General features: G+C 36.1%; 1 protein-coding gene across 3 annotated transcripts; it reads left to right on the forward strand.

The window, feature by feature from the left end:
• The first annotated feature begins 3,740 nt into the window (after positions 1-3,740).
• TR2_1 (beta ketoadipate:succinyl-CoA transferase, tr2) lies at positions 3,741-13,096 on the forward strand. Of its 3 annotated transcripts, XM_051215984.1 has the most exons (8): positions 3,741-4,096; positions 4,137-4,344; positions 4,378-4,996; positions 5,966-6,216; positions 9,285-9,464; positions 10,607-10,676; positions 11,385-11,421; positions 12,824-13,096. In XM_051215984.1, the coding sequence occupies exons 3-8, from the start codon at positions 4,939-4,941 to the stop codon at positions 13,044-13,046; spliced, it is 819 nt and encodes a 272-aa protein (XP_051066531.1). In that variant the 5' UTR covers positions 3,741-4,096; positions 4,137-4,344; positions 4,378-4,938; the 3' UTR covers positions 13,047-13,096. The 3 variants fall into 3 exon arrangements, with proteins under 3 accessions (XP_051066531.1, XP_051066532.1, XP_051066533.1); XM_051215985.1 differs by having other exon boundaries at positions 3,741-4,344; positions 4,378-5,340; XM_051215986.1 differs by having other exon boundaries at positions 3,996-4,096; positions 4,378-6,216.
• Positions 13,097-14,085: the final 989 nt, after the last annotated feature.

Here is a 14,085-nt window from a genome sequence, read left to right on the forward strand (position 1 = left end):
CGTTCTTATTTATATTCATAATTTTGCACTTAGAATGTTCTGGTTTTAGAAACCCTCAGTTCTGTCCTATCTAGGTATTAATTGAATTGTCTCGTTTGTTAATCATACAGCCGTTGTAACGTGATGCTACTATATTTACAAATAATCATTAGGATAGTCACACAGACAAATATATTTGGGGAAGATAACGAGACATGTTAACCAATTCTCTAAATGTTCAGAAGAGCGTATCCTAGTGAATCAGAAGATATGTCGGTGTTTCGCAGTCAGAAAAAAGAATTTACTGGATTTGTTGGATCTCTCAAGTCTTCCGATCACTGTTCCTAATGCCGAGGTGAGCCGAATCTTAATAGAAGAGAAGCTTGTGACCATAGGAGTTATCTTTTCTGAAACTGCGAACCTAGTGGTAAGCAAAGTGCACAGGAACAAATAACAAATGTTATGGTCAGTCAATGTGAGTTGGTTCACCAAAAACCTAAGGGGATTTACTTTACTTTTAAAAGACTATAAAAATGATGGTTTCGCCATCTTGGAAGGCAAAATCTTCATAAGCTGTAGTATTAAAAACCCAATTTTATTTATTCAACAAGTTTGAAGTAAAGGATTGGACATAAGTAAGTGCTTTAAGTGACGTCAGCCTTCAGAATGCCATCAATTATCATTACATCACTTCTAAATTTCTGAAACTCTGGGCAGCTGCCTGGTGTTTAGCAGTTGAAACCTTGACATTACGGACTCGTTTGTGTTACTTTTTGTCAGATTTTATTTGAAAGCACTTATATACTTTTCAAATGACGTATACAGGGTTACACATACATATTCACAGAACGGCTTAATAAATCACTCATCAAACAGTTCTAACATGCTTTCCATAGTTGTCGATTTCAATTCGACCCGAAGGGCACTTATTCCAGGAAAAACGTAAGATTCTTTAACCTCGTACGGTCGTGGATGGAACACAATAATACTACACTTAATGAACGTACGGGTCTGGTACAAATGAATCGCCGGACCATCAGGCGAGAGGTTATGGCTGATGAAAAGAGGAAGCAGAGGAAGTACTAGTAGGTTAATACGATGCGTTGTTCTGAGTCCTCAGATTTGCCTCAAGTTTCCCCTCTAGAGACTCATTTGAGATCGCTGGGACTACTTTGTAACCAATGTTGCGCTTGTATTTGGTAAACACTCTTCTGATAGCTTGCTATGCAAACCAGCATCTGAGGTATCGTAATTGTGGAGCTTGTGTTGTGTGGTTGTGCCAAAGAAAAGCCAACATCAGTAAGACCCACTTCTAGGCACGCGATTCTAAGACGATCAATGCTGATGTTGTCGCTAGTCCTGTTCTTATCGATGATATAGTAATTACATGTACGATGAAGGACTTTTAAGAGTCATTCGTATGCCATTTTGAGAGGTCGTCGTGATACTCCGTGATGTACGAGGACGTGTGTACTATATCGTAATTCGGGTAGAACGAAAACATCAGTTGTAAGATCTAAACTAGGGTTGGGATTGAAGAATAGCTGTCTAGGTGAGTTAGATACATGCCCTTGCTCGGTTGAGGCCAAAACAAAGTAATTGGGTAAAATGACGGTTCTATAATTCATTATAAATTTAACTGTACATCGTTACTTTAACAAAAACGACCACCCAGCTATCCAACCAATAATTGTTCAACTAATCAAATCTAAATTACAATAAATAACGAAGTTGATAAAGGATGCGAGAAAATTACCAATCACAACAAATAAATGTTCTTCTATCCTGTCTGGATAGACTAAGCACAGGTTCGTTCAACAGACAATATTTGGTTGTTTTATAACACAGAGTGTTTCCAATTCTGGAAGAGTGCCTCAATTCACAACCAAAAATGCACAATTCCGGTCAATACAAGCAACAGAATCAAAAGGAGGAACAAACCAATATGGCTGCCACCAAGACTAGATATCAAGTAGAACAACATAAATGCAGTTCAGGAAGAAACACGGAAATTTAGTGAAGGTGTAAGGAAAGTGAAAAGTATAATAAAATACAAATATTAACGACTCAGCTAGAATCAAAAAGACTGGCAATGTACAACCAAAGGAATTAATAGGGGCAAACTGAAAGTGTATACATGGAGGGAATTTCACACACAAAACATTCAAAATGGATCCTACATCAGTTAGCTACGATCGAGTGGAAACGGGCTTAACTGAACGCACGGCATTTGTGAGCCCGTTCATGTAGGAGTTTGGACTCACATTCATCAAAGAAGATGAAGGATCAACGAATTCTTCAGGAAGCCGAGGAATCGTTCTATGAGAGAGTTGCACTACGGTGAATCCGAAATAAAATTCTTCCGTTTTCTTTTTTGCTGCGCTCCTGATGATAACGACGAATGCCTTTTGTCATGGAGTGTTTGTTTCGTTTATTTTGTGATAGTTCTCGCGTATATTACGAATGCGTTCTTCACGTTGTCGTCTTAGTTGATGATTTCCACATTTACACGAGGTCGATCTGTCAAGGGTCTCATGTGGAACGCGTAATTTGGTATGGACTGTTGCTAAGTTAGAGGTTGAAGAAGCTAGAGAGACCATTGGAACCTATTTATTTCTTTGTTTCTCGTAGTCTAGCTAGAGATCTTCGCGACGGGCTCCTTCAGGAAGTTTAGGAGTTTCTGTGATCATGACAAACGTCGAGAAAGCAATTAAGGGTATTATGTATATCTCTAATATTTTCTCGCGTTGCTACACCCTTTTTTTGACAAAACAAACCTTGGTGTTTAGGGTCCCGGTGATTACGAGAATTCGTTCGACAGATTCAGTTAGACCGTCTATGGCGTTATTTTGGAATAATAAAATAACGGCATGAACCTGTTGGGGAAGCTTAGATGAGAAGAATTTCTCAAAGAAGTTCTCATCAAATGTTTGTTGATCAATGGGCTCCCACATACACAGTAACGATTCCGTTGCTGAGACGTGTTTAATTGTATATTTTCGAAGAAATGATATAAACTGTTGATCTGTTAGGTGTTTTCGTTTAAAGATAGCCTCTTTTTAAAGTGAGCACACTGCGTATGACGTACCGGTTAAAATCGCTCAGAAGCGACTTCATTATTGTGAGGAGTTGTGCATGTCAGTTTATCACGTCACGCCGGTGAAAGTCAGTTTCTGCGTTGTACATCCAGACTTTAGTATTGCCAGGCCAGAACAACATGATATGAAAAATGGTAGGAGTAAGAGTCTTATACTTTAACCGAAATACAAACTATTAAGATCTTGTGATGGACCAAAAATTATATTATTTCAAAAATAGCAATAAAGTTATAACGTCCAGACGTTGATATCATAGTATACAAATTATAAGTTATAAACGCAAATAAAATTTAAAAGAAGTTACTTAGATCAGCAGATTTGTGCGTGTTCAGTTGTGCCTGATACCATAATCCACAATTATAGATAATTATTAATTCCAATGAGATTGTTGTGGTCCCAGTGATATAGCCAAGCGTAGGATATAATGGAAATGTAGCCGCAGTCTATAAAAGGTAATGATAAATGTTTCAGAGTTTAGCTATCGTAGCCACAAGCGGCGGAGAACAAAAGACTTGTGTATAGTAGTGTATTTATGAGTGGTTAACAACCTGCGTCGTGAAAAGGGTGTTACACAACGAAAGAATGTGTGTTCATGGTCATACACTTAAACAACATGTTCAACCATTTTGTGGTAAATGTGCAGACTGTAAAAATTAACAAAATAAATGCGAATAATATCAAAAGCTATTCACAAAATAGGTTAGTCATCCTTATTTCCACAATTTCAACGGTACACTCGTCAGTACAGAAAACTGACCTACTACAGCTCATGCGAATAAGCGACTTCACTTAGATGGACGTTGGTCGATGATTAGGGCGAATCCCTCAACATCAAGAAGCGAGATGAAAAATAACCCACCCTACACGAATTCGTATAAAAATATTTTTTAATAAATTGACACGCTGTATTACTCTACTGTACAAGGCCATCTTTCATCAGCGGGGTTTGGATTTCAATGGTGAAATGAGAGATAGGTTGCTTGTATTGTTATTATTAGGAGTAGGGGTTATCAAAGTATGTAAGTTTAGCGTTAGTTGATAATTTGAAAACCCTGCCAGACGAGGAGTACGATGAGGAAGAAAAAGATGAACGTGACCCTATGGAACTAATTAAACATAAGCATAGTAAAAGGGATTTGGATGCTGTTGAAAAAACTGTCTCAAGCCCAGTACCAATTGAAGAAGAAACAATTGAAGCAACATCCAGGGGCCTTTCACCTAGACTGCGGGTTAAGTGCAAAGATATCGAAGACGAATGTTCTTGCAAGTGAGTACGGTAGTTAACACTATCACAATCTAGACGACTTTTGTGTTTTGGCTCAAATAGCTGTGAGCGGATGAACAGCTATCCAACCGAAGCACTCTCACGCAATGCCACGGAATTTGTGTGGTTACATCGCTGTCGCCAAACATATTTAATGGGACAGAATTTGTGCGAATGCAAGCGACTATTATTCCATAAGGAGGATGTCAAGTGGCTGACTCCAGAGTCTACAAGCTTGTCTTTATTACAGCTTTGATAACATTCAGCCTGTATGTACAGAGTTTGGGCTTACACACTTTATGCATTTATCTGAGTTTAAAATCCTGTGTTTACTTTCTTAATAATTTAACTTTTAGTGAAGAGACTTGCATTTATGGTGTAAAAACTTTAGTTTTTATCAGTATAGTTATCTTCAAAATTCTTTCTAGTCTATTTGTTCAGTTATTTCAGTCGTCTATTTGATTGACTCAAAAGTTTATGACCAGATTATTTGAATTGTACTTTACTAATACATCAAGTATCTAAAACCAATTTTATCTTTTTATTACAATTGGGACTCACGAAGTGGACTAAATTTTTCACTGTCTACTCTTCATTATGTTTTGTACAGGAATGGATATGATATCCCTGTCAAGAAAGGTGGCTATAATTACAGGTAACTGTGGTAGTTTAATGCTGCATCTGCTAGCGAAATGCTTTCCTTAAAACTAATGGGCTAAGCACTTGTTACAGTATTACGAAACTTTATTTTACGATAAGACTTGTTGCTATTTATGACATTCTGATTCCCCCATCTTTCTGTGTTGTACCATATTATCTGTAGTAACAAAACACCTACCGTCCCCAGTGCTCATCTTTTGTTTGGACTCACTAAAGTCCTTGGCAATCTCAACCCTGTAAGTGTGAAAATGTGGGGGTTTTCGGCAAAACATTCAAGTCAAGTGAACATACTACTCCACAGCTCCGGACGGCTGTCAGTGTCTTCTGTAGAACATGGTGGTAGGCATTCCTAGAATGATATTTTATTTAATGTTAGTATTAATCCCATGTTTTACTTGGACTTTTGTAGCTTCCTGCCTCTACTCTTTCGGGATGGAATTTAAGGACTACAAAAAGGTTGTTAGAAACTCCCCTCAATATGTATTCGTTGCAATATTTGGTTTGTCAATAAACTTGTTAATGTGTAGTGCATAATTGAATCTTTTTAGGCACCACCTTTCCATCATGAAAGCTATAGTACAGCACTTCGTGTTTTGAGAACGGGGTAGTTAGTTTGGATACGTCAGTTTACAGTGGTAAAACTACGTCGAAAGGTTAGTATGGTTTGCAGACTATGATATCTGGGTGTTATACACTAAGCTATTCCATAAAATTGTACATGGTTAATGCGTTTGACGCAGTCTGACGTAATCACATACGAACTTGATGACGTTAGATATTGAACACAACCTAAACACTACCAAGTTTTGCTGCTAGTCTTAGTACGTGAATGACGGGTTTTCATCGTAGTTCTTAGAAAATTTCGGTTATTTATAGGTGTGTACGTACCCATCACCCATACAAATCTGTTCAGAAAATTACAAATATATGAGAACTAAAATTAGTCTCACTTTCTTTCCCATAGGAGCAAGTTCAGGAATCGGAAGAGCGACAGCTATTTTGTTTGCAAAACTGGGAGCGTGTGTTGCTTTGGTTGCTCGGGATAAGTCACGATTGGAAGAAACTCGACAAGCATGCATCCAAATATCTCACCCTGACGTTTATGAAAAACACAAAGAGCCTTTTTTGTGCATTGAGGCTGATTTGGCTGAACCATGTGAAGTTGAGAAAGCATATCGATTGGCAATAAATCACTTTCACCAACTTGATATATTGGTAATTTAACTCTTTATTCTGCCACTGATTTCTCATGTCATTTACGTGGGTAAATAGTCATTTTATTTGTATTAACTACTTACTTGACGGACGTTTATTTATTCGGTCTTAAACGTTTGTGAAATATAGCCCTAAGAATAATCAGATGTGGATGAACAATTAATAGGCTGTCACTGCAGAATAGAGGAGCTCTGACATAATTCATTACCTGCCAATGGTATATGTTATTCTATTCATTGTATTTACCAGTATTTAGATTGTAAGAACTTCTAAAGCCGGAAATTAGTCTCTAGAAATATATATAAGATGACCATAATTTCCTGATCTTCATCTTCCATAATTTTATCATTATCTTAATTATTTATTTGAAACTATATTTACTAAAACTATCGACTCCAGACAAAATGGATTCCAGTTTGTACTACCACACTTTGAGTTGGTAAATAAGAAGTTCCAACGGGATGTTCACTAACCAATAGTTTTTGCCAAATCACTCCATTGTATATTAGAATAAACAATTTTAAGAATTACAATCATTAAGTGTCAAGAAAATGTCAAATGCCAGTCTGTTACATTATAAGTCAACTATTTCATCCCATTATCTCATTTCTTTAACTCTCACTGGGTAAATTGAAGTCAATCATAGAGTGTTATAATTAAAAATAAATGATTTCATAAGTGATTTAGTTGATGAGGATGTTGTAAAACGATTGTTTTTAAGTTTCCAAAACTACCATATCCATGATATGAATTACGTATGTCGGAAGTATATTTCAGTCCCAAGACTGATTTACCATATTTCACGTATTTCAGTCAGCTACAACGTAGGACTAGGCACATATATGCATCGTTCCAAGTTGTCACACCTCGTTAGCACAACCTGATGAACACTAAATTCGCAAAAGTAGTTAATTCAATGGTAGTAATATATAAAAGAAACATGTATAGGGATATAGTACAGGAAGAAATAATCAGTTGGTAGGAAAAAAAGGGTGTGTAAACGTACACCATTGTGATCGATTTTGAACCATGTAACCCATAGTCTCCAACCATCGGTTGCGATAGTCACACAGACCCCAACCAAGTAGTCTGCGTCAAACAACATGGCTCAGACCAGAAGTTAGTGACTTCAAGCACTGACGTCACCTTTTGGTTTGGCCGCCCCCAACTTTCTACCATCCGTCTCCGACACTAGTCAGCATTGCGCGTCGTGGTAATTGGTGTTCAGACATACGTAGCACGTGGCCCAACCATCTCAGTCGATGAAAATTCACAACCTCATCAACTGACTTACCATCATTGCTTAATACCCTGCGTCTCGTTTTTGCCATGGGTGACACAAGTTGGCAAAAGCCAAACAAGCTTTTTGAATCGTGCAGATTTCGTCAGACACCAACCCATTAGGGCTGATCAGATTCCCAAGGTATGTGGAGTTGTCTACGCGTTCGACCACTTCACTTCCTATCCTTAGTTCAGGTGTTGACTGAAGCAGGCCATTCCTGAAGCAACAATTTACATTTATAGTGGGAGAAATGCATTCCAAACATTCTGGCATTGTTGCTCAGTGCTACCAAAATACTCTGCATTTTATCAGCGTCTTCACTAAACAGGACTATATCATCTGCGTATTCTAAGTCGATAAGTGGACCTCCTGGTAGGAGATCAATGCCCGGAAATTCAGGTGACGAGAGCGCTATTTCCAGTAGCAGGTCTATGATGAAGGTGAACAAAAACGGAGAAAGTGGACAGCCTTGACGGACACCACTTGAGGTTGCAAAAGCAGATGATAGTTCGCCATAAGCTCTGACTTGACTGGTAGTATTCAAATAAAGGGCCTTTATAAGGTTTATTTACTTCTGAGGCACAATTTTCAATGACAGACACTGACACAAGACCTCTTGGTCTACAGTCAAATGCTGCTTTTAAGTTAAGAAGAACTATGATTGTCGGATGCCGATAAGCATGCCTGCTGACTTGTAGACTTCAGTCACATGGTTCTGAAGTCTACTCGAATTGTATCACCTGTGGAACTGGATACGTGCTTGGCACTGCAAGATGTAGTACCAGCGTTCTAACGCATCATGAACTTGAAACACGGCAGGAAAGTAATTATAAACAGGAAATGTAAATTCAATGAATGTCTTTGACCCGTAATCAAAGCAACACTAGAGACTTCAAAGTACCACCGTTTAATTACGTAAAACCAAGTGAAGACTTTTTTGCAAACTATCAAGTATCCCGGTTACTTGATTGACAAGGTGGTCCTGGTGTCGATTTTGATAATTATCAACACAACTAAACAAATGCCTGTTACATAAAATCTTGGCACTTAACGTTCATTCCTTAGTATGATCAGTTTCTACAGTGAAATTGGTAAGTCGTGATTACGTATACTGCTTAAATAGCGATAAAATTATTAAAGTTGTAAGACTATGTCATAAGTGTGCGTAGTCATTAGAACTACTTATAACAGCAAAAGACTGACTATGATCAGTCCCAACAGAACGTCGGTTACACTTTCAAGTTTATGTGTTGATATTTTGTAAATTCTCAACGCCTAAAATATATGCCCAGTCAAATTAGCTATTGTCTTATCTATATTTTACGTATAAAGATTGACTAAAGTTTAGTAAATCCCATGACATATTTCCAGGAATGAATTTAAGCTTTTTTATCAATTGAGCGGCCATACATTGTTTTCAACAGGTCAGTCTTTTTTCAAACAAATGATAAACCGTGACTGTTGGAATTGAGTCGTTTCAGGAGTGAAACAATTGCCCACCACAAACATTAGAGATATCATTTAAAGTTGGGAATGTCGATCATTGGATTCCAACATAGTAGTTTTCATATTTTGTATTAAGGTTCTGGTTATAAACCGTTGAGGAGCCCCTCACTAATATGAAACAACTGTCTTGTGCTCCCATGGTTTACAATGTTTCCCAAGGTGATATAAATCCTCAGCAAAATACCTTGAAATTTTCTTGTCTGTTATCAGGTTAATTCCTAGCGACCTTTATCTGTTTGCGATTCTGTTACAAGATAACATTTTTAAACAAATATTTCAGGTAAATAACGCAGGATGTATGATAAGAGATACTGTCGAAAGCTTTAATGCTACTGAATATGAACACATGATGAAAGTGAATGTAACTGCTGCGATTACGTTAACTAATTTGGCTATCCCAGATCTTTCTGCTTCCAAAGGTTCCATCGTCAATGTATCTAGTGTCTGTGGAAAACGTTCAGTGAGTTCAAAATAGTTGCTTTGATGTTGTCTAGTTTATAATCTTTTGTTTGTTATTGCATATAATAATCTATTCATTTCATTACCATAACAGTCAATCACAGTTAATCAACATGAAGCCTCACAAAAATCTGGATCAGCCAAAGTTATTTGTTATTACCGCATCAACATAGTGAGATGATATAAACAATGTAATCGATTCTGACCTATGTTATCTGACGTCTCTGACCACCGGTCCAGGTTATCCCGTGAATCCCTACTAGGTACCCGTCATCTAACAACACGTCATATTCCAATCATATAGATTGATGACTTGTATGGGTTTGATCATCCCTAATTTTTATTCAACCCATTCCTGCTATATTTAAAATTGCACATTCAAGTAGGTAGTGGTTAGGTGTACGTAACTTACACTTCATTAATCCTATTAGATAAATATTACACCTGTATATAATCAATACATCACGTGAATTCCTTTATTACCAATCGAAGTACTAGAAGACGAAAGAAGTAGTTACGATTTTTTTTATGATTTTGATCCACTACATGTACAAGTGAAATGCAAAACTACAGTTAGACAGTTTGCGGATTTCAGTAAGCATTAAACAAAGACTTTTGATATAAAACTAAATCACGGTATTATTATAAAATGACTTGATCTGAATGGTTAAAGCCATAACGATAACTGATGAGTGAAGAGTGGGCTTACAATTAGAAATGTGTGATAATCCCAAAAAGTTAAATTAATACCTCTAAAAAACACGTCGACTCATTTAGTGAAGAGCGACTACCTAGGTCTTATACTTTTCCTTTCTTATTTCTCAAACATTGGATTTTGAGGTTTAATTAAATGACACATACCGCTTTACAGTTTAATATTTTAGTGTTATCACCGATTACTTAAAAACTACTTTATTAGTTAGTAAGTTACAGTTTTATTCAAATAAAATTACCCATAATTATTAAAAATTAATTTATTGCTATCAAGTTATGTACTTCACAAGGCAGATGTCATCGTTATGACTTTTTCTAGTGTTCAAAAATTACATGGAGATTCTATTGAAGTGTGGTTTGATGGCATTAAATTATGTTTTATGACAATATTTAATATTAAATTTGCATTTCTGTTTCTTTTGCTTACAGTTTCCTGGAGTAATGTCTTATTGCATTAGCAAAGCAGCGTTGGATCAATTCACTAAATGCACTGCATTAGGTAAATAAAGCTAACTTTTGTGCGAAATTCCTGATAAAATAAAACAGACCTTTAAATAGATATAAACAGCGTTGAATAGTGAAAACTGTCTGTTTTACTATGAGTATAACATTGATTGGTTGTTTGTCTATTGCTGTATAAAATGCACATTTCAATAGGTAAATACTAGTCACTTTTTCATTAACTCGTGCAAGTGACAAATATTACATGGTATGTTATTCATCAGTTTGTTTTAATTCTAGTTCTTTTCTAACAATACAATACGTCAGACTGAGATTCTAAAAATACATATATTTACAGTTTGCGTAATACTTTCAGCTAAGCATTTTCGGTTTTAGATTGTATTTATAAATTGCACTCAAAGTTTTGCGCATGACCATTTATTAGTTTTTCTGGCTTTCTCGATGTGTTTCAATTTATGTAGTTTAGTACCTGAATTGTCAAGTTGCACTGACGTTAATGTAAACTATAAAACTACTGAATTAGACATCTAATTTATTGCTAAGTTACTGAAATGCAATAAAATTGGCTTGAATTTAAATCCAGATACTGTCATTCGAATACTTATGAGTATCTTATTAACCAGACATTGTGTACTTAAATATTTTAGCTTCTCTCCATTTTGTATAAAGAAGGAAGAATTTGAAGCGCGACATTTTAATAGTATTTCACTTAGCTAATATATATTATTTTCTTTACTTTCTTTAGATTTAGCTCCAAAAGGAATCCGAGTAAATAGTGTCAAGTAAGCAGTGTCATTCTTGCTACTTTGTGACTAAGTTTTTGAAATCAGCAGGGGTGACAAATGAAATAAGATGAAAAAAAAATAAACTTCTCAAAGTCATGATTTATGTTTTGGCTGTACTACATGTAACCGGTGATTTTTTGAAGGTTATCTACTCTAAGAATCTTTCTATTAAAGCACCTTAGGAACTGTTATTGCTTGTGCGATCTGTAGATAAAAGCATTCTCACTATCGCAGTGTGATTCCGAAGACCGCATGTGGTTTGTTTCTCCTATCCACTTTTGATACCGTGCAGTCACTGTCATAACTACATAAATAGGCGAAGGATATTCCAAAACACGACCCTCAGAATTCGAGAACCCATATACACTTTTTGAGCCGTAATAGATATGAGGAGCGCTCAACGAAAGGAAAAAGCCTAACTGATCAATCTCTAACCTCAACTAGAAGTGGCCTGTTCGGAGCGATAAAATAATGAACTGTCATCACGTTGGTTTGAGATTGTTCAGGTAGATTAACTTCATGCAAGTACGTAAGCATGCTTGACCAATCACAACACATTTTTTGTGATTGAAATGTTTCATGAGATTGTTGTGTCTTTATTCATCAAAAAGATTAACTTTATTAAATCATGACGCATTTCGTTCCGGTGTTTCTTTTATCATTAGTGACAAGACCATGTCTGTCCGATATGCAGTTCTTTTTTAATTAATGCGCTGTTGTAGACACTTTTTTCATCCAAACAGTAATGTGGTTCGATTCAACCGGGACCAACATTTTTACTACTATTCCGACATCGAACGCATTTTTGTGTAGGCGTTATGAATGGTTCACATTTCATGCTGAAATACACTGTTTATTTTGTATAAGCTATATGAGTCAGTTGATGGTTGCATGTAAAGCAAATGTTAGTTTACTGATAAGTAGTGTTGTTATAAACGACCAAGTAAATTAGTTTGTTACAATCAATTATTTCAGTTTGTTTTCTTATACTGCAAACAGTTATGTGTAATTGTTATGATGAATAATTAATAGTAATATCAGTGACTTTGTTCTTAGAAAGATTACATATGAAAAGGCCTTTATCAATCGGAAAACCCGTCAAAATTTTGTAATGGACGGTTTTGCTGATTGGGAGTTTATGGAAGTCCATCAATCTTTATTTCACCTTCAATATTAATAAACGATGCATCTGATTCCCGTAAACGATTAATTAAAACATGCAGTTATTGATATTCGTCACGAAACTATGTTGGCCCAAAATCGTCGATTACACTGTTTTATTCACCATGGTTCACTTGTTACATATAATTAGTGTTTGTGATTACTCCTTATTTGTTCTCGATAATCATTTGCATACTTAAGTTCAGTAACTGTTCATTGACCCTCTTAAATTCTACAGCCCAGCAGTTATTGTCACTGAACTGCATCGTCGATCTGGAATGTCTGAAAATGACTATGAGAAGTTTCTTTCAAGAGCCAATGAAACACATGCTCTCGGACGAACCGGAACTGTGGAAGAAGTGGCTCGAGCAATAGCTTTCCTTTCGAGTTCTGCTTCTTCCTTCACTACTGGCAATTTGCTAATGGTTGATGGTGGTCGATCTATCATGTGTCCACGCTAATTAACTTTATTTTTCCAAATATTACATGCTATTTCTTAAATAAAATGGGTCACTAACTTTAAATTTTTTTCACTGGAGGTGTAATGTCTTCCTTGTGACTCATCACAGGTTGAGCATTGTAGATGTGGAGCAATATTTCAGTGGTTAAGGTGTTTGAATTTCAACTTTAAATCATAGACTCCAACCTCGCTCCACTAAGGTTTGGACAACCGGGCTGTATTCCTACCCCTTCCACTTTGAAACGAAGCCAAGCACATGGATCTGTACGTGGTAAATTGGCTAATCGGATTTTTGCTCACAGATTGAGTGTTGACTTACACAGAAGATCAAGTAATCTCTCTATATAGGTAGATAGTTATGCATAACGGTAATTCGGATCAACATAAATAGTTTTCATTGTCTGATGCGATTGAACAACTACATATATTGTAAATTGAAATTCGCATGACTAAAAAAATTTTTTTAGCAACGGTGGAGAATAGTTTTCAGAAAGTATTGCATAGTGCTGTAAAATTCATTTGTATTCACCCGAATCTTTCATATAATGCTAGTGTGAATGCGCATACATGTGCAATTAGTTCCGATAAAAAACCCAGAATCAAAGAACTAAAGACTGATCCAAATATGGGAAAACCTTGCATCATGAATTTTGATGTTATCGCTAGTTTTAGCATCGTAAAGATCGCCCAAGAGAGATCAGATTATTTAAATTTTTTGGGACAACAAAGCGTATTGGTGTAGATGGAAGCGAATGTCTGCAACATTCCAAAGAGGTGTGCGTGTTTACTTGAGGATCATTATGGTATAATGTGTTTATCTGGGTAAGCAATTATTAATAGTATCGTTATTACTATTATCATCGTCATCAAAAAACCTATTAGAAATTTCCCCTTCAAAATATACTAAAACAGTCTAACGTTCACACTAATTGAAAAGTACCAGATACACAGAAAAATTGATAGTAGGCAAAGAAACGAAAAATTGTCTCGTGGTTGCTACATTTCGCAACAGCATACATGAAAAAAGAAAAGTGATTTAG

This window comes from Schistosoma haematobium, chromosome 4 (assembly GCF_000699445.3).
Source record: "Schistosoma haematobium chromosome 4, whole genome shotgun sequence".
Classification (NCBI taxonomy): domain Eukaryota; kingdom Metazoa; phylum Platyhelminthes; class Trematoda; order Strigeidida; family Schistosomatidae; genus Schistosoma; species Schistosoma haematobium.